We start from the raw sequence: 25,459 nt of genomic DNA, 5'->3' as shown, positions 1-25,459 counted from the left end.
TTTTTCTCTGTCGTGTGTCTGCTGTGCATGAAATTACTCATTGACAGTAAGAGCCCCCACCTATCTGAATAATATCGGGCGTTCAAATGAAATCCTGGGCTGGGAAGGCGTTGGAAACCGTCAATTGTTGTGCTTTTTTAAAGCGTAGATTAATTGGAGCATGTTGACAGCTAACCTAAAATTTAGAGTCAAAAATATTTCTTTTTTTTCTTTCTTTGCAATGTTTTACATTACAAATAGAATAACCTAACGATTCTTATTCTCGAAGCAAATATCTAAGAGCACCCTTTACTGAAAACAAACATGCTCAATTATGTCCCAATTAAACATAAACAAATATCACTGGTATCAAACGGCGGGAAATTCAAACTTTACACTGTTCTAAACGGTTTCATTTTTCCAACGCCTACTCAGCCCAGGATTTCATTTGAACACGCGATATTGATTGATCGATGATCGTTGGATCGATTTATAAACAAACAAGCGGCATGCGCGTGCTCCGTGCTCACCGTTGACGTTAAATAAAGATGCGGGAGTTTTAAATCTCATTGTTTCATTGCACTAGCTCAGGAAATTCTTTTACAACGGACAGGTCACACAAAATTCTTTATGAAAATCAAGATTTCAACAGTCTCAAAATCACTAACGTAACTTTTAAGACTGACATCTGTTAATTGAAATCTTAACGAATTGCCAACTGAAATGTTTGGTCAGCGCCTACTCTATTTTTTTTTCGGTCTCACGGTACCAATGAATAAAAAGTACAGGTCCTGAAGTGGAACCTTGTGGTTCACTCACTTTGACAACTTTGAATAGAGTCTCGGTACCAAGTTCTGGTGTTGACTTTTCTCGTGGTCTTTTTTTATTTGGTTCAACACCCGCAATTCCGAGAGTTAACAGATGAATAAAAAAAATTTGAGCAGTTCTGGTTTTTCCGCGGCAGCTCCGGACGACCCTTCGTCGTCGTTTGGTCATTCTCCTCGTTCTTGGTTCGCTCCTTTGGAAGATTTTCGAAAAAACCTCCATCTGAACGAGTGCGTTCTGCTCGGCGTACCCTTGAGGCTGCCGCTCCAGGAAACAATCAATTCGTCGTAATTGGGTTACGGAGTGAAGATTTTTTTCGTGTTGAAAACGATTTTGAAGTGGCCGAAAGGGGGCGTCCCAGATTACCTTCCCCTCGCGATCAATGAAGCACGGTCGAACAATCTTGTCGTCTTGTTTTCGGCGTCTGCATTGTTTTTCTTCCTTCTGCACACATGTCAATCGTCTTATGATCGATAGTCACGACAGTCGACAAAAAACCGTCGAGGCCGGATCGATTTATCAACGTTAATTGCAGCTAAAGATCGAAGATTCGAAAAAATAAAGCCGCGGAGGTGCAGCCCAAAGAAGGCGATGTGTCACGGCATTTCCTTCTAACCTAGTTGGCCGGCGGAGGTTTTCCATCGGCGGCATGCGGAAAGTCGTGTCTGACCGCCAATGTGTGGTAAACGATTTACGTTAAGTCATAATAATAATAATAATGATGATGGGAGATGTAAACTATGTTCGACGGAGAAGTGGGGATGCCGCTATAGCGCGTCGATTTTAAAAACGGACGCTTCTCTCATTGATGTTTTTTTTTTGTTGCAGAGATGGCAGCGCCGCTGGTTCGTCCTGTACGACGACGGAGAGCTCAACTATTCGGTGGACGAACACGTGAGTGCAGTTTGGTGCGAAGGCGGTTACACGGGGCTCGTGCAGGGGTTGTGCCGCCACACGATGATGTTTGCGGTCGGCCGTAACCTGTTACACTCGTTATTACCACCATCCGGATCGGAATCGGCCGAGAGTAAATTGGATGGCAGCCTGGAATTACAGAGTCGACGCTTACTAGACCGAATCGATCCGGGGCACCCTCGACCGTCGTCGAAAAAATGAAGATTCCGAAACGTCGCCGCCAATAATTGTTGCTTTCATCAAACGTGAACGACCTACTAAAAACTCCCATCAGCGACGTGCCCGCCGCAATTATATAATTATAGAGACGAGTTCGACGACCGCGGCGGCCGTCTCATTATTTCGGAAGGAGGCGGCTGTCGGAAGTGAGAGGAAGTCTCTCGGGTGCCCTTCCGATTCATCGGCGACGCGAGAAGAGTAGGAAAAAATTGCTTGCTGGTCGGTGGACTTTCACTGGAAGCGGTGACAGTTTTCGAACGGTCAACGAACGGTTTTCGACACCACCGTCGATCGCAGGGAAATCGTCGATTATCGATTTTTTTCCGCGGCTACCGGTTTCGACGGAAAGGGCAGCGATTCATGGTTGGCGGTTTTCGCGGTCACGAGGTAATTTGCGAGCGGGCTCTGCACACGACTACCAAGCACTTCCTTGAATGGTGGTGTTTTAGAGGTTTTCTTGCTCGAGTGGAGCGTTTTATCGTCAGTTACGTACTTAAATTTTAACGCGAGTTTTCACGCTTAATCGATTCGACGATTTTCCACAAATCCTGCGTTTGTCTCAATTTTAACATTTTGAACATCGATAAGGCTACGTCCAGGCAAGACGTAAGAAATATTTCTTGTAGAACGTCCGAACCAAAGAGAAAAAGTCAAAAGTGTTCCGGCTGTCGGATTTCTCGACCGTCGATTCTTTCAGATCTTCTCCCTTGGAGACCTCGATGGACGTTTCGTCGCGCAACGCACTTATGCATTCATTATGCAGATCGTTTTGCATAAAAACCTCCACGTAATTTTAATGCATCGACAAACAGAATTAAAAGTAACGAGTTAGTTACGTTCGAAGAGCTGTCAGTAATTGTCACTTGCATTCAAGGAACCCATCGGTGCATTCAGAACTAATACTGGCGACCTCTTTACTGCCGGTTCTTTGCTGACTTTTTGCCGCTCCACCTCCCACCGTTCCAAAAACGACAAAATAATCGACCGCTCGTTTGTTGACATGCTTCTATCGCACCGCTTGCACCACCTCTTCTTCTCGTCGTGAATTGTTCGACGGAACTTTTCTTTGGGTCGCGTTTCCTCCGCAACAGGTGGAAGAAAAATGTGCACCGTAGAGAGCGTCCGCTTCCTCGTTCGACATTCGTCGCGCTTCGCCGCCTCCGTTTTCAGAAATAATGCGATGCAAACGTATCAAAACATCAATAGGTCCGTTTCATATTTTATTCATCGGAGCGTTTGAATGGTAACGGGGAGGGTTTTTGTCCCACGATCTACGAAGTAAACACGTCGCGACCGCTGGATACGTGCGAGAAAGGAAACGAGATATCAATTTGCAAGTGCATCGTCCAGCCTCGACTACTACGCACTTCTTCTCGGTGCTGAAGAAAGTCAACAACCCGAACGGGCGCCATTTACATACACATACACACACGCATCAGTAATCCACGCTTCAAAACCGGCGATATCGAAAATTCCGGTGTCGAAACGTCGACCCAGAAAGCTCCGGCGTGCATTACCGGTGTTTGCGGCACCGGAAACGCGAGACGGCAACCTGCGGTGTGGCGTAACCGTCGACCGAATTTTTAGCGGCCCCGCGGCGGGCGCCAATCGATTTTTCTCACCGGTGTTGTGTTTGTTGCAGCCCGATACGATCCCGCAAGGCTCCGTCGACATGTCGAAGGTCCTGGAGGTGACCGGAGCCGAACAGGTGACCGGCCATCCGCACTCGCTCGCCCTCACCAGTCCCGATCGCGTCACCTTCGTGAAGGCGGCGAGCCGGGAGGACGCCAGGTGGTGGGCCGAGCTGCTGGCGGTGTTTCCGCGCCGTCACAAGCGAAACGCCACGTTCCCGGGAGGCAGGGCGTCGCCCAGCCTGCCCCAGCTGGGGAGGAGCGCCTCGCCGCAACCCCCCAGGCCTAGGCACCTGTCCTGCAGCGGTCCCAGTCCCAGGACGAACTTCGAGACGCCGCCGCTGAAGGAGGAGAGAGAGTCGCCGCCGAAGGATGAGCCGGCGAGGCCCGTCTGGCTCCCGGAACCCACGGGGACGGTCCCGATCGACGCGGCTCCCACGAGGAACGGTGAGTGTCGAAAGAGAGAAGAAACTCTCGCGGAGATCTGTGCCGAGATGGAACCTGGTTTCGTCGGCCGATTATTACCATAGTGGGCATGGTCGGCGTAATCAACGTGAAATTATGCATACACGAGTTAACATGAGCCATTTAATTTGCATATAAATTCGTAAAAGTATTCCTAGGCAGTGCGAGAGCCGTTCCAGCGGTAATGTCTACGACGTCGTTGAATGGATCAAGTTTTTTTTTTATCCTTTCCGCCGAGGACACGCCTCGAAGACAATCGTATTTTTCGCTTTCGGTCGAGCGTCGTCGATCGGGATCGACCAAACTTCGACTGTCGCCCAACGCGTGGCCCCGTACATCGGGGACGGCCGTGTTTCGCCAGTAGGTCAGTCGGAGACGACCGCGGAGGATCATCACTTACTTCATCCGATGTCGGAGGAGAATCGGCGTCGTCGGTCGGATCGAGCCGCGAGGTTATCGCTTTTCTCGGGATGTTGACGGGGAAGGCTTACCGGATCGGAGGAAACCAGAAAAGTGCGGCCGACGCACCGGATCTCCGACACCCGGAGCGGTCTAACACGTTTGGATTTTTCCGAACGGAGAAGTCGCCGCTCCCGGGTAGACGAAAGTCGAACGCGACGCCCACCGCGACCCCGAAAGCGAGCATGACCCGCACTTATCGGCGGATGAATTTCGGCCGTGGCCCGAGGGGGCCGTTCGTCAGAACAGCGACGACGTCACGGTTCTCGGTAGAGGCGACCGATAAATAAGCCCGGCCGGGGTCATGTTTGATCGATTAGGTGTGATTTTTCGGACGAACAGGTATTCCGCGTGCATAACGGGTCACCCGGTGCGCCTCTCACAAGAAAACATCCGACCGTTGTTGCGTTTTTGCCAGACGAAACGTAATGTTGGTTAAATGGTTAACGAAATGGAAACGTCACTTACCGCTACTTTACGTCGATCGCCTCGAAAAAAGACAAAACGTCTGACGAACATTCCGACTTATTTCGACCGACAATGAGGCGTCCCGATCAATCGACGGTTCTTTTCATCGTTTTACAGTTACGGAGAAATGTTAGTGGGTTTCCCTTGAGGCAGTCCCGGCGTGACTCGCCATTTGACGCCTCTGCGAACGGCCGAGTGGGCCACGAACGGACGCAAAAAACAAAACTAGAATTTTGTCGCGCACGTCGACGCTTTTCCTCGGACTTTTCCGACGCGAACGTCAAGTCCGACTCGAAGGACCATCACGATCTCGGCCCATTGTTCTGGCAATCACGCAGACACTGATGCGAACGTGCAATTTTTTCGCAGATTACTTGATGAGTTCGGGCTCTCCTCCGACGAGGGACAAGCTGCGGTGCGACGACAAGGCCCGAGCCAGGCGCGACTGGAGGAACGAGCGTCTCCGGGACATCGCGACGGCCCTGACGGACCGCTCCCCGGAGTCGAGCCTGGCGTTGCCCGCGGAAAGTCTTCTGCATCTGAAAAAGGTGAGTTCCGGTCCACAGATGGCACCACCAGTTCGAGGAAAAGACAGTTCGAATCGAATCTTGTGTCGTTTCAGGGTTGGCTGTGGCTCAAGGGCGCCGACGGAGAGTTTACGATGCGTTGGGCGGTCCTCTGCGGCCCCAGCTTGAACATCTACCAAGACCAAGACGAACAAGGAACTCCGCAGTTGGTGGTCGAAATGTCAACGGTGACCGGTTACAACGAGATTCCGACGGAAACCAAGTTCGGTTTCGAGATCAAATGGGCCGGACCGACTCTGACTCTGTACGCCGTCACTTCAGGAATCCGTTCGAACTGGCTGCAAGCTTTGAAGAAGGCGGTTCCGGTCTCTCCCCCGGAGAGTTCGCCGTTCCCTCGATCGATCCTCTTGTCGAGTGACGAAGAATACAAGACGGCGTCGGAGGGTGGAAGACGCGGTTCCGAGGATTGGGGCGAGCTGCCGCCTTCGCCGCCGCCGTCCAGGACCTCGTTGAACCGAGTCAAGAGCACAAGAGGCAAACCCAGATTGCCGAGGTGTCAGTCGAGACAGTCGACTCTTGACAGTACTTCGACTGACGAGTTGGACTGCGTGAAACTGTCGGAGACGGTGGAGTTGAACAACGTGATCAACAAGCAGAACTTCGAAATCGGCGATCTCCAGAAGCAGCTGGCCAAGTCGATCGAAGAAGCGAGGAGTCTCGAGGAAGAAATTGCCAGGTGGGGTATTGTCGGATTGTCGTTGCGAGTCGTAGTTGAGGGTGTGGGTTTCAGGTTGAAGAAATTTCAAGCTGAGGCAGTGATCCAAGAAAAGAAGGCCACAGAGATGATGGTCGCCTTCGAGCGCACCGAACGTGAACTGAACCAAAGAAATTCTCAAGCCGAGATGAAATTCACCAAGGAGCAGAGGGCGCTGCAGAGGCGGCTCTCCGAAACGGAAGATTTGGCGGCCACCTACGAGGAGAAGAGCGCAGCGTTGACGCGCGACCTCCAGACCAAACAGCGCATCCTGAGCAACTTGCAGGAGGAGCTGGCCAGCACGAACGAGCGTCTGGCGCGGACCCGCGACGAGAACGACCGACTGTTCAAGCGCGTGCAAGAGCTCGAAGGCAGGACGGGCAGCAACAGGAGGAACATCCGCGTGGACTCGCTCACCGACCTGACCAACGTCGACCTGGACGCGGACATCGACGAAATGGGACAGAACGAGCTGAAGGAGTACTGTCTGGACCTGCGGGGCCGCTTCGAAAAAGCGGTATTGGAAATAAGAGCGATCAAGCGGGAACTGCGGGAGGCGCACGAGAAATGCGACAGTCTCGAATTGGCCAACTACAGCGTCCAAAACAACATGGAGATGGCGAAGCAGGAGAGCCAAGCCGAGATCAACCTGTTGGTGTCGAGGCTGGAGCACCTCACGCTGAAGCTCAACGCGGCGGAGAAACAGATCAGGAGCAAGTCGAAGAGCGAATCAAGAGACAAGAGGAGGTCTTTATCCCTCAAAGGTGAGTGGCAGTGAATGAATGAAAAGTTCCACTCTTGCGTAAATGGAAAACAAAGTAAACAGCGGAGATTAATCGCGGCGTTTTCCTATCCGGTTCGACCGTGGTAGGGTCGAGAGTAATTCTTATCTTGTCGTTTGTTTTCCGCAGGACGCGAAAGTTTCTCGATCAACAAGGAGGTGGAGGACAAGGTGACCGAATTGGAGGCGAAGATCCTCGCCCTGGAGCGCGGCCGCGCCCGCCGCAAATACAAAAGGGAGCGGAGCAGCGAGCGCAACTCTCCGATCGACGACAAGTCCTTGCGCCGCCTCCGACGCAAAAGCCTCGACAGCGCCACCTCTTCCGAACCGATGAAGTTGCTGATGCGACTCAGCACCCTCGAACACCAGGTGACGAACGTGAACGCCTCGAATGAGTCGCTCGCGTCGAACAACCCGGCCAAGACGAAGATCGACGAGTGCCTCGGCCAGGTGGCGCTGGTCAAGAGCAACCTGAAGAGGTCGGCACCGCAGTCGCTGGTGACGCTCGAGCAGAACCTGAGCGAGCTTAGCGATATCGTGGACGCCGACGGCGGTTGCTGTGGCAATGTCAGTTCCGCGGAGATCAACGTGATCAACTCGTCGGCGAGCGCGGTGGTGAAGCAGCTGCACAACCTCTTGGTGGAGAAGCTGACGAGTCTGAGCGAGAAGAAGAGGGTGCTGCGGGAGAGCAACAAGCTCGACGGGGAGGCGAAGTTGCAGATCTTGGCTGAGAAGGTGGCCTACGAGAATATTTTGATCGAGCGGATACAGGAGGCGATGACGGCTCCCGCGACCGGCGAAGTGGGTTGCGATCGACTGATCGGCAAGGAGGTGAGGGAGACGGCGCACTTGATGAACTCGCTGCAGAAAAAGTTGACCGGAGGGACGGTGCAGAAACAGCCGCCGACGTGTAAGACGGGCGCCGAGCACTTGTCGAAAATTCTGGCTAAGTGTCTAATGGCGGCGGCCAACGGGTCCTCCAGGTGGAAGAATTTCGTCGAGAATCGAGGTCCTTCCTTGGAGTACCTCGAAAAGGAGCGGGCCAAGCTGGAGGTGCTGCTGGAATCGTACAAAACTACCAAACTGCCGCAGCTGGCCGAAGTGCTAGCGGCGGAGACCCTCTCCATCGACAAAAACTGTCGACTGAAGAAGCTGAGCGACGACGTCGTCAACGACTTCGGCAGAGCAGCGAAGGACGCTGTCAACTCGGAAGTGATCCAGTCCGAGATCAACCACGTCCTCCTGCGAGCCGCCCAGATTTATCAAGGCCACATCGACGCCGACCACTCCTACTTCTTCACCTTCTTCGCGTCGGAGAGGGCCGCTCTGGAGCTGTGGTCCGATTCGGTGGGAGATCGTCTGTACGAAGAGGTCAACAAGAGCGTCGCCGAGCTCACCGAACTCTACCTGAACCAGTTGAACAAGCTGCAGAGGCAAAACTGGAGGCGGCGGGTGGAATCGGAGAGGAGCCGCTCTCCCGGTGGCCTCCTTCAGGAGTTCGCGGACATAGTGGCCCACAAAGCTCTGATCGACTCCAGGATGGACGTCCTGAGCGGCAAGTGCGCCAACAGTTCGACGCACCTGACCCCGACGGAGTGTCTGAACGGGTGGTTGCAGAACGACGACCGCTGGGACCGCCTGGAGAACCGGTCGGTACAAATAAACCAAAGTCTAGAAGCCGAGTTTTCGTGCATGATAGATAGATGTAGTAGAGATTGTTACGCCCTGGTCGGCCAACCTGAACTCGAGGAGGTGGTGGGGTACTTGAACGACCTAGCCGACGAGATCGGCGAGCTGCAGAAGCACGCCAGCGTGCCCGTCGACTACGACGACGTCGCCGTCAAGAGCTGGACCGACGTGTGTCGCAAATGCAGGTGTCTGCGGGACAAGCTGGAAGGGGTGCGGACGACGCTGGGCAGGACGTCGCCTCGGACCGCCGCCGGCAGATCCCCTTCTTTCAAAAGGTGAGCTTTCGTCGCAAGTCCGCCGCGATCGCTGACCCGCTTTTTGCAGATTCGAATCGTCCGAGGAGCACCGACCGGTCCACCTGGGCGCCGAGTACCTGACCCAAGTGGAGAACCTGCGAGCGGCGTGCCGCCGCGCGCTGGCCTCGTGCAAGGAGCACCACCAGGAGTCGGACATCGAGCAGCTGCAAACGCTGTGCGAGAGGGTGCTGGTGGCGATGGAGCAGTGGCACAGGCGAACCATCCAGGAGATGCGCGAGACGCACGGCCACGAGATGGAGCGGCTGCGCCAAGAGAAGGAGCAGGCGCTGGCCGAGGAGACGCAGGCCACGCTGGCGGCCCTAGACGCCATGAGGAAGGCGCACGAAGCGGAAGTACAAAAAGAAGTGGCCAAATTCAAGCAGGATTACGCCCGCCAACAGAGGGACGACATCCTCGACCTGTCGGAGCGACTGTCGCTCAAGTGTTTGGAGGCGACGGCCCTGGAGGAGCAGCTGGGAACCACCACCAGACGGCTGACCCACGCGCAACAGCGCATACTGCAGCTAGAGCGGAACCCCCAGCTCTCACCCGTGCAGGTGCGTGAAAGGTTTCATCCCACCGGGCTTCGGTACGACTAAAACGTTTGTTGTTCCAGAACTGAAGGTGTGTATCCGTGAGATGCGAATTTACTAGTCTTGACAAGCCTCATACGTATACCAGTATATTATATTAGTACAGTACAATAATATCATCACCGTTGTGTACAGTTCATAGCACCTCTTTATTGTCATATACATATTTTTTTCATATATTACCGTTGTTTTTGTGGTTTTTGCCAGGAGCGTAGTACTTGACCTTCTATTATTTATTTTTTACCTCATCAACTCTGTATCCAACGTTATTAGGTGTACAAATCATTTTAACTTTAGTTCTTTTTTGTAACAGTTTATTGTTTATATGTGTTGGGTTTATATGGAATGTTTATAATTACAACAAATAATATAAAATAAGTTATCAGTTAAGCTGCTTTTCATTTTTTATCGAGGCGTTAAAATAAAACTACTCAGATCGCATAAGGTAAACACAAAAAAGCGTTCACCAATTAACTTAATGTCTAAGTTATTCAAGAACACGAAAAACGATGAATCACAAATATTTTAGCGCAATTTAATTAAAAGCCCTGACGCTGAGCTGCTGCCAGTTGCCCTGAAAGCCAAACAGTCACGCCAACCTCTACCAACAAAAAAAATCACACTCACCGGTATTCCGATAAACCAACCTGACCCTCCAGGGTTGCTGGGGCAAATTCCGGTGCGGCGGAGAACGGCGCCCCCGTCGGTGGTCGCCCAAACCTCCTGCCTCCCCACGCTGACGTGTTTGAACCCGGTGGTTCCGGGGGCAGAATCTAAAATCTCCCCTCGAAAACACTCGATTTGATTGATTTGTACCACTCACTCAAGACTAGAGGATCCGGAGTGATCGTCTGCCAGTAGGTGCCTTCTGGAAAAGTGGTCGTCACTTCTCTCCTGACGTGCAACCTCCCCAGATGATCCACCGCCCACACTCCGATCGAGTTCACCGAGATCTGTTTCAACTGGCCACCGCTGGGCGGCTCCACCGTCACCCATCTCTCCCCCTCGAGTTTATTCTCCGTGATGCCGATCCTCCAATAGGCGCACCCCTTCTTCCCCGTGGCCCAGACTAGATTGTAAGGGGCGCAGCTGATGCTGCCCAGGGGCTGATCCGAACTGACGTGTTCCCACCCCGTGCCCGTGGGGTTCGACCGCGTCACTCCCGTCCGCACCATGGTTTGTCCCCCCGACGCCAGCGCCCACACCGACACGATGGTGTCCACGTCGTCCCTGACCGGCTCCAGGGACACGTCCAGGAGCTTGGTGTGGCCCAGCTCCTGCCACGGCCCGGTGGTCGCGACGGCGCACCTGCGGTACCACCGCCTCCGCCGGACGTAGTCTGTGAAGTTCTTGTGCGCGTGGTAAGTGCCGGGGAAGTCCACCGCGTACTGCCAACCGTCCCGGTCGACACCGCCCGGGACGTGGAAGTCGACCATCCAGTCGGACACCCACTGCCACTTCACCGACAGCAACTTCACCTGGTCTCTGGTTCGTTTTTGCTTGCCGGTGGCGTCGCTCCACATGTAGCGATCGGTCGGCAGCCCCGCCGACGTGTAGCCCGTCACCGGGTTCCATCTTTGGTTTTCGTAGACTCTGTAGTCCTGCGAGTCAGTCATAGGATGCACGTTATGACTGTCCAACGCTCCTAAAAACCCCCCGCCCCAACCGCCGGTGTACACCCACGCGGTCTTGTCGTAGCCGATGCCCCAAGTCACGCCCACCCGACAGCTCTCGACGCGTCTCAGGTGCCCGCCCACTTGCCTCCAGTACAGATTCAACGGGTCCAAGATGATCTCTGGACTCTTGATGACCAGCTTGAAGGGTTGCATCCGGCCCCAGATGCTCAACATCGAGACCGAACTCGGCGGAAGACGATGTCTGTAGTTGGCAAAAATTTTGTCGTCCACGTAAATCAAAAACGCGTCCTCCGTCGTCTCGATCCGCAAGGCGAACTCATGTCCCTTCTTGAGCGGCATCTCGCCCTCCGTCTCTTCCTTGCCCCACTTGCCGTCGATCATCGAGTTCCGCACGACGCAATCGTCCCCGAAGCGAGGGTTAAAATGGAGGCAGGTGTTCTCGTACTCGCTGTGCGCTTTGTGTCTCAGCTTGTAGGTCGAGTGAGCGTCCAGATTGATCCCGATCCGGTCGGCGTCGTCTCCTATACACCCTGTAAGAGTGAGGGTAGTCCCGGCGGTGAAAGTACCGTGAAGGGCGACCTTGATCGGGGACTCTTTGCCGCTCAAGTCGAATTTCTGCACGTAGTAGTCGTTCTCTCTCAGCTGGTTCGTTTCGAGCTGGGTAGGGTCCCAGATGAAGACGTCCCCCAGATTGGTCACCGCCCACACGCTCTCCTCGCTCGGCTTGCCCGACGCGTCGTGGAGTTTCCCGCAAGTGGTGGCGAAATGCGCTTGCCACTCCTCCAGCTGGGCGTCGCTGGTGAACTGGAAGCGCAGCAGGGCGGGGGAGTGGCGGGGCACGTGGACCACCAGCCGGGGACTCCCGGGCTCGCTGCAGCACTCGACGCACGTGATGTCGTTAAGACTGAAAAGATTCTTAAAAAAATCATTACGAGTTGAATCTCGAGCGAGGACTCACCATGGTGCTGGCACCGTCCGGATTTAACACCGTCAAGGTCCCGGTGATTTGCACCCACTCCAGCTGCAGCACGCAATCGACGAACGTGCCGCTCCCCCAGCTCACTCTCGCCTCCCCCGAGTGAACCCACGAGGTGGTGTCGACCGCCAGCTGCCAGCTGTTGTACTTTTCCGTCGGCAGCCGCAGCTTCAACTCTTGCAAGATTCTCAACCTCCACGGCTCGCCCATCTCGGTCTGACCGGCCCCGCCTCCGGCTTCGGCGAACCAATGGGGCAGCTGGTTCGGGTCGACAGTGCACGCCCCCGCCTCCACCCACGACCACGGGGCCTCGTACTCCGCCCAACCTAGCTCCTCGTCTTCGGCGAAGATGCACGATTCGCGGCTCCCGTCGCTCCACACACTCTCGTCCACTTCCGGGTGGACCTCGGTGCCGACGATCGAACCCACTGAGTGAACGGGACTCCAAGCTTTGGGATTTTTCGGTTGGGTTTCGAATTTTGAGGTTAGGTCGCCCACGGGGAGGGAGGTCGGTGCGGTGGGCGCGGAGTGCGATTGCTCCTCCCACTCGGAGATGGTGGAGGGCTCGCACATGCTGCTAGGGCGGCTCTGCTACATAACCAAATTCCAACAGACCATTACTTCCGAAAAAAAAAATCAAAAACACTTATTTCTCAATCAAACAAATTTAAAAACCAAGTTGGCAAGACCAGACTAGTACGTTGACAAATTAAATTCGTATGAATCAAGTCACGAATGAGTTTCGCTTCTCACAACTTTTTGCAATCTTAAATTTATTTGGTCGTGCGGTATATATTAAATCAAGCGACAATAAATATTTTATTACGTGCGAAGAAAAATTCCGCAACCTAAACGAGCATGAACGATATTGTTATTCATCGACACTTAGGATCCATTATCTTGAAGGTCATAGTTGTTGGGAAACAAAAACCTTCCATTACCATTTGTTTACATAAAAATTTAATTAGATACCCTATAATGTAATTAAGTTTAGCCTTTCGAGATAATGCACCTCATTCGGAGTTTTATTACAGACTCTTTTGTTTCAACGGAAACGATATTAACTTGGATTTTCAATGTGGATTAGTTACAAAGCTGAATAAATATATTTACAATGTCGCAAATACTTTTTTTTACAAAGCGAACTTGCTAGTTTCCGTGCTCGATAAAAAAAAATGAAACAAGCACTAGGTGAGGCTTGCGGCCACTCATGTACACAAAATGTTAATTACCAAAGCGTTAAAGCTGCGATGAAGCTTATCTCTATTAAGACTGGCATTGCTGCTGGCCCTACTGACTTGCGAAGGGGCATGGAGAGCCTTCCACCTCTTCCCCGTGAGGTCCGAATTGCCCACACCGCTCCTGTAGTAGACCAGGCGATCGTCCGCCCCCACGGCGAAGACCTGGTCGTTTGCGGTGACGCTGATCTCTGCCATGCGTCCCACCATCTCGACCCAGCCGCACCCCGCCGCCAGTTCTTCGCTCATTCCGGCGCCCTCTCCCTTGACGCCCTTCCTGAACCAGACCTGCTTGTCTTGGGTGACGGCCCACACGGCGCAGATGCCCACCGATAGTTGGCTGATCTTCAGGTTGTCCCCGGGGCCTCGCACTTCCACCCACGAGTCCCCCATGATGCAGTCGCGAGTCACGCCGATACGGACAAGGGCGCGGCCGTCGAGCAGGGCCGCCCAGACCAGACCGGTGGGGCCGACGCTGATCTGGTTGATCTCGCAACCGATGGGGACCTGGATGGGGTTCCAGCGGGCGCCCTCGGGGGATTTGGTGCTGACCCCGGTGCGGAACATTACCTAGACGAGACTTTTTCGAAACGTAAAAATAAATCGAGGGGGACTCACCCGGTTGTGAGACGTTACCGCCCAGACTATCATCGTGCCAGGTTCCGCCCCCGCGACCGACTGCCCCCCGATTGATATATCGATGAAAGGCTCCTTAAAAAAAAACACTCCAGCGAAATGTCGTTCTGACAGCGATAAATCTTACACTTGTGGCGTCCTTATGCAGGGGGGCTATTGCACACCACGAGTTCATCGCGCTGTACCTTCTGGAGCGCACCCAAAGCCGCCTCCTGACGCAGCTCTTCCACTGTTTTTTCGAACAATACTGCGCCGGAAAATCCACGGCGTACATCCAGCCTTGATGGTCGAGGGGCTGGCCATCCAGAGTCAACTCCAACTGCCAGTCGCCCTCCCATTGCCACGCCATCGACGGCAACCTAATTTTATCGATGGAACGATCAACTGTTCCGTCTGCATTGGAAAAGCGAAAGCGATCTGTTGGTAAAAGACGCGACGAGAAGCCTTCAATTGGAAGCCACCTCTATAAATCCCTAGGTCAACCAAACGCGACAAGACGCTCTGTTTGGGTTACCTCGTTTTCGTACGCCTCCTCTCGTACTCTGATGGGAATGTCGAGGCCATGCACATACACGTAGATCTGGTGATCGCCCCCTAACGCCCACAGAAAGTAAGGAACGGCCGACAACTTTTTGAACTCTTGTCCGCCGTAGGGGATCTCTCGCCACATCGAACCCGTGGTGGAGAGCGTGTGGACTCGCCCTTCATTGTTTATACCGAAGAGAAGTGAACTCGGCATATTGGAACGAGTGTTTACACTAGCATCGCACCAAGTCACATAACCTCATTCCTTACTCTCTTTGACAGGTATGACAGCGACAGCTCTTAATGTCAACATCGAACAGCTGCGACATGATCACCAACATAACGACAATTTCTAAGACGTCAAATTACACGAAATGACCGTTGGGCAACAGCAAATGTTAAAATATACAATTTATTTAGAGTTGTGTTATACAGTACTCCATTTTTAAATAAAAATATACCACACTTCGATTGTCGATTCAATTTAAATGTTGGCACCCGTGTCAAATGTCAATAATTATCTGGTGTCAACATTAAAATGTGAGTTGTTTTGAATTAGCAAGAATTTATTTTACAATTATGGCCGAGGGGGAACCAGAATCCTCAGAAATAGACCAACGTTTGGAAAATGTAGACCTGGAGTATATGTTGGAATTCGAAACCCAAATCTTTCTTGACATTCTTCATAAAGATGGATTAACAGTGGCAGCCAAGCAAGTAACCCCTTACATGACAACCCCCTCATTTATGTTTAATTTTCAGGGGCCTCAACTTAGATTTGGTCCTGTTAAATCTGATAAAAGTATACAGTGACCCAGGTAATTTAGTTGTTGTATTAAACACAACTGAAGCAGAAGAGACTTTCTTCATGAACAAAATCAATGATGGCAATCTTCACCGTACCATTTACACCACCAATACCACAGAAAGGTTGTAAGTCAACTTTGGTGTGATCAGATTGTAACAAATTATTTTAGAGAGGATGTGTATCTGTCGGGTGGTGTTCATTTCATCACAACTCGAATTTTGGTGGTTGACATGCTGAAAAACAGGATACCTATTGATAAAATCACTGGATTTATTATCCTGCGCGCTCACAAGGTCCTGGAGAGTTGCCAGGAAGCATTTGCTTTGCGTTTGTTCAGACAATCTAATAAAGTACATGACAAAACATTATTTGATTTATTCAGTAATTTGCATTTTGCAGACTGGTTTTATTAAAGCATTTTCAAACAGCGTGCAAAGTTTCACGATGGGTTTTGGTCACGTGGAGAGAGTTATGCGCACGTTGTTCGTAAAAGAGTTGTATATTTGGCCTAGGTTTCACTCGATGGTCATACAAAGTCTTAAACAGTATGAAGTGAGTTTTTTTACTTAAATACGCAACAGAAATCGCGTAACGAACTGAGCTTGTTTTAGCCCCAAGTTGTCGAATTACACGTCCCGATTTCGGAAAATATGAGCAATATGCAAACTTATATTTTAGAATTGATGAACATGACGGTAAAAGAATTGAAAAGGATCAATAAAACTGTAGAGCTACAAGAAATTACAGTGGAGAATTGCTTAACGAAAAAATTCCAGAAAAACCTTCAGATGCAACTGGACGGCATCTGGAATCAACTGAGCGACAAAAGTCGACAACTTGTAGCGGATTTGAAAACTTTGCGGCACCTAATAATGTACTTGGGTTGCAAAAAAATAGTAATTACAGCATCCTTAAGACGTTATGAATTTCAGATCTATGCATTACTCCGATCCGATAACGTTTTATTCAACTCTGTCGAGCTATCGCACGATGGAATACGCCCAAACTGCCACTTGGGTGTGGTCGGAACCCGCAGAAATGCTCTTCTCCCAAGCAAGCACCCTAATTTTCACAGGAGACAAAGGTATAACTTGTTCTTCAAAAGCTAGTCCTTAAAGTGCAATTCCAGAATTGAATCCCGAATTCTGTCCCAAGTGGAAGACCTTACTGGACATTTTGAAAGTCGAAATTCCGCACGAAATTGAAAAGTCCAACAACCACGAAAATAAAATCGTCATTCTGTGCTCGGACCACAAAACATGTCATCAGCTAAAGGAGGTACATATTGGTAAAAGGGTGGAGAGGAGTGCTACGTGATGTTATTTTTAGTTGCTGACCCACGGCCCCCACAACTATTTGTTCTTAATGGCTCTGCAAAAGAAAATTACTTTTAAAAAAATCAACGATAGCTTTAGCAACTGTAAAAAAGATGATGGAAACGTGGCGCCCAAAAAACCTAAATTAAACGAAGAAGGCGCAGAGAAGAAACCGGAAGATGAAAAAACGGAAGAATGTGAAGATATAAGAAGCAGTTATTTGTTAACCATGTCGCAGAGTAGCGGCGGGTCAAAGGAGGATTATGTTTTCGAGCCGCACGAAGAAGTAGGTACCATTGACTCTTGTGTATCGGCGTTGTCTAAACTGTTGCATTTTCAGCTGGAAAATATGAATCTCACACAAATCTGTCAGTCGTTGACAGCCCCCACGATCCTCATTCAAACTTTCAAAGGCACAAAAGACGTCGTCAATTTGCAACGCAGCTTGGAAGAGCTCCAGCCGTCATTCATAGTCATGTACCACAGCAACCTCACCGCGATCAGAGAGATCGAAATGTACGAGGCGCACCGGAAACGCGACACTCCCATGAAGGTCTACTTCCTCATCCACGCCGGAACCGTCGAGGAACAAAGTTACTTGACGTCGATGCGCCGAGAAAAAGAAGCTTTCGAATTTTTGATTCAAACAAAATCGGTACATTCTCTTCCGATTTCTCTTCCAATCACTCGTGAACATTTTCTTGTAGACCATGGCCGTCCCCGAAGACCAAGACGGCAAGTCTGACATCTGCGTGAGCCTCCAACGCGACCTCAAGTCCCCCACGAAGAACACGCGCCAGGGGGGCCGCGGCGAGGACTCCACTCGCAAATTCGTGATAGTGGACATGAGAGAGTTCCGGAGCGAGCTGCCGGCTCTCATCCACAAAAGGGGCGTCGACATAGAGCCGGTCACGATTGCGGTTGGGGACTACATCCTGACGCCGGAAATCTGCGTCGAGAGGAAGAGCCTGTCGGACTTGGTGGGGTCGCTCAACAGCGGCAGGATGTACCAACAGTGCACCCAAATGTTCCGATACTACGCCAAGCCCATGCTCTTGATAGAATTCGATCAGAACAAGCCGTTTTCGTGGCAGAACCAGTACATGGTGTCCACGGACAGCAGCAACTTCGACATCCAGAAAAAGCTGTTACTGTTGACGTTGCATTTTCCCAAATTGAAAATCGTCTGGAGCCCCAGTCCCTACGCTTCGGCACAGCTGTTCGAGGAGTTGAAGGTGAGAGTACCGCAAGGGGTGGTTTCGGGACCAACGTTGTTTCGTTGTAGGACGGGAAGGAAGAGCCCAACGTGGAATACGCGGCTGCGATCGGCGGCAATCAAGATTTGGACGTCGTCGAGACCAAGTACAACAGCAACATTTACGATTTCGTCCAGAAGTTGCCAGGGATCAACTCGAAGAATATCGACGGGTTTTTGCGCCAAGTCAAAACAATGGATAATGCGGTCAAGATGAGCGAGGACGAGTTGAAGGAGGTCTTGGGGAATCCGGTGGACGCCCGAGCGTTGCACGCCGCTCTCCATCACGACCACAATCCCAAAGAACTGGAAACCAAATCGAAAGGGCGCTGGGCCAAGAGGAAGTTCGCCAAGAAAAAATAATCGCTAGTGTTTTTAAAATAATATAAATTTAATAAATAAATTAACAGTAAAAGCGCTTAAAATGGAATCAAGTCGATTGCGAACCCCTAATCTCTAAAAAGCAGGAATGTGTGGTACTCAGAATCCACAACCTAAGGTAGGGCGTGAAGGTCGTATTGCGTGTACAGAGCATCGATCCGTTCGTAGACGATCGCCGTGGAGTCCAAAGTCTTTGGTAAAATTTCCATGGCCTGTTTGACCTCCTCTTCACTTCCACACACCTTCTTGAGTAGTTGTTCCTTGTTGGGCAATGTGTACATCGCTATCTGTGCCCCTTTACGTATCACGAACGGGTGAAACTTGGCAAGAGTTTTATCATAAGCCTCGCGACAAACCGGCCCTGTATTGTCGTCGTCTTTTAGCTCGGCGACGCTCCGCAAAAACGCCCGAATAAAATCTACAAACTCACCCTGCACTTTCGCATTTTTCAACCATAATACCTACCTAGACCCCTATGAAGCCTTAACAAAGTCCGACTGCCCGACGTGTACCCTTTCTTATGTAAAAGTTGACCGTCGCGCTCGTACTCCATCATTTTTTTCACCGTCCGAAAATTATCCGATGTTTTATCGCTCGCGAGAAATTCCGAAAGAACATCCATTTTCGATTTCAGATCTTTACTTACGAACCCGAAGACTGTGCCGATCAGGGTGAAAAATCTTCAAAATCGAAAATTAAAGGAGTGTTTTTTATGGTCGTAAAATCGACTTACTTGTTTAATTCTTCGTAACTATTCAGATATGATTTTAATTCAACGTCGTCGTCTTCGTGTAAAGCCGCCACGAAGCTGTCTTGCACCACCTTCAGTTGAAACTTTTCATTATTTTCTAAAGCCATTTCGGCAATTTTTTTTCAAAACTAAATGACAGATCAGGTTCAATCAGGTTTAGGTTAAGAATTTTGTCGTGGCACGCCTGCGCACATTGCCACATGTCACATTGACGCAGCGCTTAATTCAAATTTAACTGTCCAAATCGATCTAATACTCACGAGGTTTTTATTTTAACTTACATAAAACATCACAGCTTGTATTATATCATATTTAAGGCAATGTAGATATGTAAATTTGTATAATCGTATAAAAATATTAATTAAATAAATTGTGCTTAGTTATCAATCAACGTTATAGAGTCGTTGAGGTGACAGTGCTGACCCCGTGTACAAAAATTGTTGGCGGAAGGTTCCTCGAAATAATGTCTAGTTTCTGGTAATAGGCTTCGGCAGCCGAGTCATCGTTTGGCGGCGGTGGCAAATAAATAAACGTGACTACAGTGTCGGACGTTTGTTGCAATATCAAGTTGTTTACGCTAAAATACCAATTTCGGTTATAAATGACTCAGAGCGGCGTTGTTCGTTGGAAGAAATGAAAAAGAGATCGAGCGGACTCTCTTTTGCATCTCTTCTCGCGGAAAACGCTCTTCAATTACCTCTTCAAGTAAGTTTCCATGTGGTTCCCGTGGGACTCGATCACGTTGTTCCATCCCGGCACCGGGAACGGAGTAGCGGCGATTCTCAATTTCTTTAGCAGAAACTGCAACTTCTCCACGTGACTTTGTCCGTTGGGATTCAAACTGAAACACGTCTGCTTGGCCTCGTCGCAGATGCACAGTCTCAACTTCAAGCGGCTCCACAGGGGCACCATATTCACGATGCACGCCAACTGCATCATGAACAAAGAAGTCGTGTCGAACGCGTCGCTTTCGCCGGGATTCAAGAAATTAATCGGCCACACGTCAATGTATTTTTTCGTCCAGTTTCTAAAATGATTTGTGTTAAAATCAACAAAGAAATAAACTTGTGAAACAACCTCTTCGTGTCTTTCTTCAGTTTGGAAAAATTCCTGCACAGGCACAGGTTTTTGTTCATTTTCAACACGTCACCCATCATCTGGACATATTCCAGAGGCTCCAGTACACTAGGTGCGGTCAACGGAAAGACGTCGTTGCCGAAATCGTTATTTTGGTAAGAGGATTCGCTGCTCTGCAAGAAGTCTTGTTGGGGGTCCCCATCCAGGAATCCCAAAATCACGGTGTTGGGCTTCATGGCTCCCATCCCCGACAACCTGGCGAGGTGTCGAAGTCCGTCCCTCACCGTGGCGGCCACCGTCAGCTCCACGAACGCCTTGACCTTCAGGTGGTCCACCAGATTCAACCAATGCAACTGCACGTCCAGAGTCGGATCCGGCCCCGAATAATCGGGGTCGCCTTTGACCACGTGCCCCAAAACGTACAGCCCCCCTTTCTTCAGGTCGTTGATGAAATCGATCAGAGGACACGAGGAACGGGGGCTGTTCACCAAGAGAAGCATCTGAGGGCGCCAGAATTTCACGTGGTCCTTGCGCGAGTCCAAGAGGAGGAGGTACTTCCGGACTTGGTGGAAGATGAGGGCTTGGGAGATGCTTCCCCAGTGGGCCTCCTTGGATGGGGAAAAGAGGTGCAAGAACATGACCAACAGGAGGCACAAAAGGATGCTGCAAGCGGCGTAGATCGGACTGATCACGAACATCATTATCAAAGTACCGAGAAGGCCGATTAGGGCCGTGTACCAGGTGAAGTACTTGAAGGAAGGGCGGAAATTGGGAGCGCTGGCCAGCTCGAGGCCCAGACAGGCCAGATTCGTCGCTAGGTAGCTCAAGAGGAAGAGGACGGAGTTGAGTTGGGCGATGATGTTGAGGGATCCGATGAAGAGGACCAGCTGCACCAGCACCCAAGAGACCAACACGGCGGCGACGGGGTTGCCTTTCCAGGTACCTTTGGGGATGAAAGACAACAGCGCACCTGCAACATCATCCATTATAATTCCAATACACTTTTGTTTTGTTAAATTAATTACCGAAAACATTATCTTTGGCCAAAGCTTCCAAGACTCTTGAACCTCCGATCACGTTGCTCAGCGCCGCCGACCACGTCGCCGTCAGCAACCCCACTGCTACGCTCGCGGGAAAAACGCTAACCCCCGCCATGAACAAATAATTGTTCTGCATCAGGTCGGCCGTGCAGGTGAGGGCGGTAAACAGGGAGATCGCGATGTAGACGATCAAGGTGAATCCCACCGCCGACAAAGTTCCTCTAGGAATGGACTTCCCCGGATTTTTCAACTCGCCTGAAATTGACAATTAAAAAACGACAAAAATTCGAGGAGGGACCGTACCGCTCATGTTGGCCCCCGCCATGATTCCGGTGACTCCGGAAAAGAGCACCCCGAAAACGCTCGCGAAATTAACCAGTTCGCCGTCAGCGGTGTAGTCCTTGCCATATTGTGGCCACAGATTGGACGCCAACGTGCTCACGTGTAAACCTGTGTAGTTCCCGAAAGCGCGGAACGTCGAGTTTTGGATGAGAGTGTTGGAGTCGGGCACCGGGACTTCGAGATGTCCCTGGTAGAAGTAGCTGAAAAAAGTGATGCCGAGACACGTGCACACCACCCCCAAAATGAAAACGGTGGTTTTGGCGAACATTGAGGCCCCGATCAGACAAACTAGAAGGTTTAGAGTGTTGAGACTGACGCAGTAGAGAAATTGCCACCAGTGGCCGTCGGGAATCAGTCCTTTGACTAGATACCCTGAGGGACCAAAATTCTCGACTAGACCTTCAACGCATCCGGCAATGCAAAGGGCGCTGCTCACGATGTTCGCAAGGAAGAACAGAGTACCGATGGAGCCCCCAAATTCTGGCCCCAACGTCCGGCTTATCATAACTGTTTCTGGTCAAAGTAATATACCATTTTATGGCGAATTGTATGCGATAAAAGGATACAGTAAGCACCGCCTCCCTCCACCGCGCCGTTCGTCGAAACCGCACAAATCGACGATACCGTAAAAATCAGGATGAGATAAGCAATCATGAATTGTAGCAACGTCACCATCAATCCTGCATTTCCGACGATATATCCTACAGATTACAGAATTATGTACTATGAGATTGATGACGCTGATCGGTAATTACCCATTCTGAGGAAGATCAGAGCGGAAAACATGGACAAGGTCACGGGGCTGAAAACCCCCGCGAACGTCCCCAAAGTTCTGGTTTCCGATTGTTCGGAAAAAGAACCGAATTCCACATAACCGGGGCCCGAATCAGTCGACGACTGGGGCTGATTCCGACTCAAGATTCCTCCGATTTTCTGGAAGAAGCTTTGGGTTTGACCCACCAAGGGGGTCTTGTCGGCGACATCGGGGTTGTTGGTGGAGCCTGCCTCTGGGGCAATCATGGTCACTTCACAAACAACTTCACACTAACTGGATCGGAATTTCATCGAAAGTCACAAGGTAAACACCACTGTTGACAACGACGTTTATTTTGTGTGTCAACGTGACGTTTGTTTGACATTTCTGTTATCACTGAAGCTTTCTATATTGCCGACAGGACAGAAGATTTGATGAGAATAAATCTCTCCGGATAATTTGCCACGATTTCAGTGTACATTTTATGATTAGTTATATTTCGTCTAATTCTAGGATCAAGATAAAACAAACAGTATAATGAATCAAGTACTTTGGGAGTTTGATTTAAATTAGATTCCAACTTTATCGACTCGTGAATCATCTGTTCGGATGACAGATTAAAAATTGAGGTTAGGTGGGTGTTGTTTTTGAAATAGTCAATATTTGCCGATACAATTTGAGGATGGCAGAAGAAGTAGACTCGGAAGGCGTCACCGACTCTCCGAAAAAAGGTAAGGCCGCGTCCTCCAAAGTCCGACAATAATTCGATCATTAGGTCCGACTCTGTCCACCTCGACTTCGAGTTTTGAGGCTCTGGACCCCCACGACCCAAACTTGAGCCGCCTGGCTACCACGATGTTTAACAAAACGTCAGACTATTTGTACGGCGAGCTCACGTCAACTCTCGACGACTATCGTTTATTGGAGAACATGAATCGTGCCACCATTACCAAATATTCAGATATGAAACACATTGCCGCCAACGTTTCAAAAAGCATGGGCGAGCTGAACGAGAAATGTAAAAACTATTTCTTTTTCGATAATTTTGACAACACCGTGAATTTTAGACAATTCGCTTCAACCCTACTTGCAGCAGATCGATCAAATAGAAGACAGCGTGGTGAAATTAGAACAAGCAGCGTACAAGCTAGACGTTTATTCGAAACGTTTAGAGGCCAAATTCAAAAATTTGGAAAAACGTTAACTGTTAAACAGCGCGTCGAGATCAAGTTTTTTCTTTTTCATGGACTCCTGGATCCGCTCTTTGATGCGACGCACGCGGATCGTGTCGACGCAGTCGATGAACTCGTCCATCTCACGTTTACAATTTAACATGCAGTGGGGGTTGCGCCCCAGACACTCTAACAACTGCAGCGGATCAGTTAGCGAACGTTGTCGTCAATCACTTACCAAATCTCTGTTTTTACAATAAACGGGTATTGTTTTCGACTGGAGTCGTTTTTCTAGCCTGTCCATCAGTTCGTCGAAGTTCTCCTGGGTCAAGCCCAACTGCTTGCTGTGGACGTCGTCCAAACATTTCAATTTCAAAATCCATCTCTCCTCCGAGCTCAGCTGGTTCTCGGGATCGTCTGGAATTCCGACCGTTATCTAATCGCATTTGCATAAATTCGATTTTACCATTTAGGAACTGGTCGGCACATGCTCTAGACAAATTGAATTTTTCTATGTCGCATCTGTTGCAAAAAAAACTGTTGCCCATCACAAGGAATTTCAAACGAGCCTCATGACATGTTGAATTTCGACGTCAAATAAATAATAACGAGATTACATGGCAATGGAGTTAATTTATTTCGGGACGATCTGTCTCTCATAAATACGTTGTCCGTTACCCTTGACCTATACGGTCATGGTTGATCCGCAAAGACGCATCAATCATGCCACCTGTATCGTGGACCTGTTCACGATGCGCTGGAAGCCTCAATTTCCCGATGACTCACTTTTATTAATTTTTATAAATCCATCCTGGAGTGTAATTCGCTGAAAAATTACCTAATTAACGAACCGATGATTTGTTACGAAAATAAATTGTTTTTACATAAACACGTAACGTTTCCAGCGACGGCGGAAACGAGTTTTTCAACCAATGAGTTAACAATTATTCCGGTCCGTTTGCGTTGCTGAAAATTCGGAGATAACATCATCACGACTCAATCAACAAGACAATTCAATTAGTTTTTTGCGGAGCCGCAAAAAAGGTTCCTCTGGAAGTGATCGCAATTCCAAATTGCGAGCGATTCCGCCCAAATCATTTCCGAAACTGAAGCGTTTTAGGACTTCTGGGCGGCGGACGAGCTAAAAATCAAAACATTATGTCAACCTGAGCCTTCAAGAACTTCCGGGCACGGTCAGAGCATCTGATTTCGTGTTGTCTCTGGTAGAAATAGTTTCGCTGAAAGTGATCGCAATTCCAAATTGCGACTCGCGACGTACGTATTTCCAGAAAGGAAAATTTTTGATACTTCTGGCGCACGTGTAAGCTAAAAACAAAATACAATCGGAACAGCTAATGGAGTGGGAATAAAAAACGAACTCATCACTTCATCTTCTGATATATGGCAAAGCGACCCATTTCAAGGCCGTTCGAGATTTTTGTGATCAAAAATATTATCTCCGTCACGGAACTACTTGTTATTCAGAATATATTATTTAATGGATAAATTATTGGTTTCTTTCGTAATGATGATGGGTAACATCGCCTCGATCACGACCAATTCGTCTGGCTCCGTCTGCGAGCCTAAATTTTCCCACAGTTTAAAATTGAATCCAACTGAAAACCATTTTTGTTTCATTGGAAAAAAAAACATTTTCCATTGAGAATCGAACACGTTGTCCTACTAATAAATTATATCTTTTATGATGCACATTAAACTCACAATGCTCGCTTATTAGCTTTTATGTAGCCTGAGCAGTTAACAATTACCTGAAGGTTAAAAATATTCTCACTTGCTCATCTCAATGCCGCTTCTGCAAGTTTTAAAATGACGCAGTTACGAGTCAACTGTTGTTGTGCAAATCCTGGTTCAAGAATTCCTTAACAAAAATCAACATCAACTAATTACAAGTCGGGCGTAATCTTCCAATATAGAACGTGTTTGTTCAAT

At 49.7% G+C, this 25,459-nt stretch overlaps 7 protein-coding genes across 9 annotated transcripts in view; 3 read left to right on the top strand and 4 right to left on the bottom strand.

Moving 5' to 3' along the window:
• Positions 1 to 9,991, top strand: part of osp (outspread) — a 47,478-nt gene extending 37,487 nt beyond the window's left edge. Inside the window, exons 3-10 of one of the 2 annotated variants that reach the window (XM_069047368.1) lie at positions 1,633 to 1,698; positions 3,581 to 4,016; positions 5,331 to 5,509; positions 5,584 to 6,224; positions 6,279 to 7,006; positions 7,154 to 8,987; positions 9,037 to 9,565; positions 9,625 to 9,991. In XM_069047368.1, coding sequence (XP_068903469.1) covers positions 1,633 to 1,698; positions 3,581 to 4,016; positions 5,331 to 5,509; positions 5,584 to 6,224; positions 6,279 to 7,006; positions 7,154 to 8,987; positions 9,037 to 9,565; positions 9,625 to 9,630 — 4,419 coding nt within the window. In that variant the 3' untranslated portion in view covers positions 9,631 to 9,991. Of the gene's footprint in view, positions 1 to 1,632; positions 1,699 to 3,580; positions 4,017 to 5,330; positions 5,510 to 5,583; positions 6,225 to 6,278; positions 7,007 to 7,153; positions 8,988 to 9,036 lie in introns of both variants that reach the window. The other variant, XM_069047367.1, reaches the window with a different exon arrangement.
• On the bottom strand, positions 8,495 to 14,927 carry Pex23 (peroxin 23). Of its 2 annotated transcripts, none has more exons than XM_069047370.1 (8): positions 14,603 to 14,927; positions 14,216 to 14,551; positions 14,071 to 14,163; positions 13,513 to 14,022; positions 12,197 to 12,805; positions 10,425 to 12,153; positions 10,229 to 10,374; positions 8,495 to 10,175 (listed from the first exon to the last, which is right to left on the bottom strand). In XM_069047370.1, exons 1-8 carry the CDS (start codon positions 14,825 to 14,827, stop codon positions 10,137 to 10,139), a joined length of 3,687 nt encoding a protein of 1,228 aa, XP_068903471.1. In that variant the 5' UTR covers positions 14,828 to 14,927; the 3' UTR covers positions 8,495 to 10,136. The 2 variants fall into 2 exon arrangements, with proteins under 2 accessions (XP_068903471.1, XP_068903470.1); XM_069047369.1 differs by having other exon boundaries at positions 13,447 to 14,022; positions 14,603 to 14,926.
• Positions 14,928 to 15,110: 183 nt separating this feature from the next.
• On the top strand, positions 15,111 to 18,417 carry mei-9 (DNA repair endonuclease XPF mei-9). Its single transcript, XM_069047373.1, has 11 exons — positions 15,111 to 15,326; positions 15,376 to 15,543; positions 15,591 to 15,771; positions 15,821 to 15,973; positions 16,033 to 16,295; positions 16,354 to 16,505; positions 16,551 to 16,699; positions 16,751 to 17,023; positions 17,078 to 17,392; positions 17,445 to 17,972; positions 18,023 to 18,417. Exons 1-11 carry the CDS (start codon positions 15,193 to 15,195, stop codon positions 18,353 to 18,355), a joined length of 2,649 nt encoding a protein of 882 aa, XP_068903474.1. The 5' UTR covers positions 15,111 to 15,192; the 3' UTR covers positions 18,356 to 18,417.
• LOC138130758 (ceramide-1-phosphate transfer protein) lies at positions 18,365 to 19,365 on the bottom strand. The gene is made up of 3 exons (XM_069047389.1): positions 19,107 to 19,365; positions 18,839 to 19,053; positions 18,365 to 18,791 (listed from the first exon to the last, which is right to left on the bottom strand). Exons 1-3 carry the CDS (start codon positions 19,229 to 19,231, stop codon positions 18,487 to 18,489), a joined length of 645 nt encoding a protein of 214 aa, XP_068903490.1. The 5' UTR covers positions 19,232 to 19,365; the 3' UTR covers positions 18,365 to 18,486.
• A 3-nt stretch (positions 19,366 to 19,368) lies between these two features.
• Positions 19,369 to 22,743, bottom strand: LOC138130746 (solute carrier family 12 member 9). The gene is made up of 7 exons (XM_069047372.1): positions 22,339 to 22,743; positions 22,150 to 22,284; positions 21,545 to 22,090; positions 21,227 to 21,496; positions 20,202 to 21,171; positions 19,822 to 20,151; positions 19,369 to 19,701 (listed from the first exon to the last, which is right to left on the bottom strand). Exons 1-7 carry the CDS (start codon positions 22,601 to 22,603, stop codon positions 19,518 to 19,520), a joined length of 2,700 nt encoding a protein of 899 aa, XP_068903473.1. The 5' UTR covers positions 22,604 to 22,743; the 3' UTR covers positions 19,369 to 19,517.
• A 27-nt stretch (positions 22,744 to 22,770) lies between these two features.
• Positions 22,771 to 23,786, top strand: Blos2 (biogenesis of lysosome-related organelles complex 1 subunit 2). Its single transcript, XM_069047393.1, has 3 exons — positions 22,771 to 23,068; positions 23,113 to 23,355; positions 23,405 to 23,786. Exons 1-3 carry the CDS (start codon positions 23,020 to 23,022, stop codon positions 23,539 to 23,541), a joined length of 429 nt encoding a protein of 142 aa, XP_068903494.1. The 5' UTR covers positions 22,771 to 23,019; the 3' UTR covers positions 23,542 to 23,786.
• LOC138130762 (uncharacterized) lies at positions 23,479 to 25,192 on the bottom strand. The gene is made up of 4 exons (XM_069047394.1): positions 24,394 to 25,192; positions 23,976 to 24,335; positions 23,748 to 23,926; positions 23,479 to 23,705 (listed from the first exon to the last, which is right to left on the bottom strand). Exons 2-4 carry the CDS (start codon positions 24,055 to 24,057, stop codon positions 23,538 to 23,540), a joined length of 429 nt encoding a protein of 142 aa, XP_068903495.1. The 5' UTR covers positions 24,058 to 24,335; positions 24,394 to 25,192; the 3' UTR covers positions 23,479 to 23,537.
• Positions 25,193 to 25,459: the final 267 nt, after the last annotated feature.

This window comes from Tenebrio molitor, chromosome 5 (assembly GCF_963966145.1).
Source record: "Tenebrio molitor chromosome 5, icTenMoli1.1, whole genome shotgun sequence".
Classification (NCBI taxonomy): Eukaryota; Metazoa; Arthropoda; class Insecta; order Coleoptera; family Tenebrionidae; genus Tenebrio; species Tenebrio molitor.
The sequence above is the reverse complement of the archived record's forward strand: the minus strand, read 5'-3'. Positions and strand labels throughout refer to the sequence as shown.

Coding starts and splice junctions, on each gene's coding strand:
- LOC138130746 (XM_069047372.1), bottom strand. CDS start 22,603: ATGATTGCCCCAGAGGCAGGCTCCACCAACAACCCCGATGTCGCCGAC. Junction 21,497..21,544: donor GGCGGGGGCCAACATGAGCG/GTACGGTCCCTC, acceptor TGTCAATTTCAG/GCGAGTTGAAAAATCCGGGG. Junction 20,152..20,201: donor CTGAAGAAAGACACGAAGAG/GTTGTTTCACAA, acceptor AAATCATTTTAG/AAACTGGACGAAAAAATACA.
- LOC138130758 (XM_069047389.1), bottom strand. CDS start 19,231: ATGGCTTTAGAAAATAATGAAAAGTTTCAACTGAAGGTGGTGCAAGAC. Junction 19,054..19,106: donor AGTTACGAAGAATTAAACAA/GTAAGTCGATTT, acceptor TCGATTTTGAAG/ATTTTTCACCCTGATCGGCA. Junction 18,792..18,838: donor AAGGCTTCATAGGGGTCTAG/GTAGGTATTATG, acceptor GTGAGTTTGTAG/ATTTTATTCGGGCGTTTTTG.
- Pex23 (XM_069047369.1), bottom strand. CDS start 14,827: ATGCCGAGTTCACTTCTCTTCGGTATAAACAATGAAGGGCGAGTCCAC. Junction 12,806..13,446: donor ATCGCAGCTTTAACGCTTTG/GTAATTAACATT, acceptor TTGGTTATGTAG/CAGAGCCGCCCTAGCAGCAT. Junction 12,154..12,196: donor CGGACGGTGCCAGCACCATG/GTGAGTCCTCGC, acceptor GATTTTTTTAAG/AATCTTTTCAGTCTTAACGA.
- LOC138130762 (XM_069047394.1), bottom strand. CDS start 24,057: ATGGGCAACAGTTTTTTTTGCAACAGATGCGACATAGAAAAATTCAAT. Junction 23,927..23,975: donor TGCCGACCAGTTCCTAAATG/GTAAAATCGAAT, acceptor TCGGAATTCCAG/ACGATCCCGAGAACCAGCTG. Junction 23,706..23,747: donor ATTGTAAAAACAGAGATTTG/GTAAGTGATTGA, acceptor GATCCGCTGCAG/TTGTTAGAGTGTCTGGGGCG.
- Blos2 (XM_069047393.1), top strand. CDS start 23,020: ATGGCAGAAGAAGTAGACTCGGAAGGCGTCACCGACTCTCCGAAAAAA. Junction 23,069..23,112: donor CACCGACTCTCCGAAAAAAG/GTAAGGCCGCGT, acceptor TTCGATCATTAG/GTCCGACTCTGTCCACCTCG. Junction 23,356..23,404: donor GGGCGAGCTGAACGAGAAAT/GTAAAAACTATT, acceptor CGTGAATTTTAG/ACAATTCGCTTCAACCCTAC.
- mei-9 (XM_069047373.1), top strand. CDS start 15,193: ATGGCCGAGGGGGAACCAGAATCCTCAGAAATAGACCAACGTTTGGAA. Junction 15,544..15,590: donor ACCACCAATACCACAGAAAG/GTTGTAAGTCAA, acceptor AAATTATTTTAG/AGAGGATGTGTATCTGTCGG. Junction 16,700..16,750: donor CATGTCATCAGCTAAAGGAG/GTACATATTGGT, acceptor TGTTATTTTTAG/TTGCTGACCCACGGCCCCCA.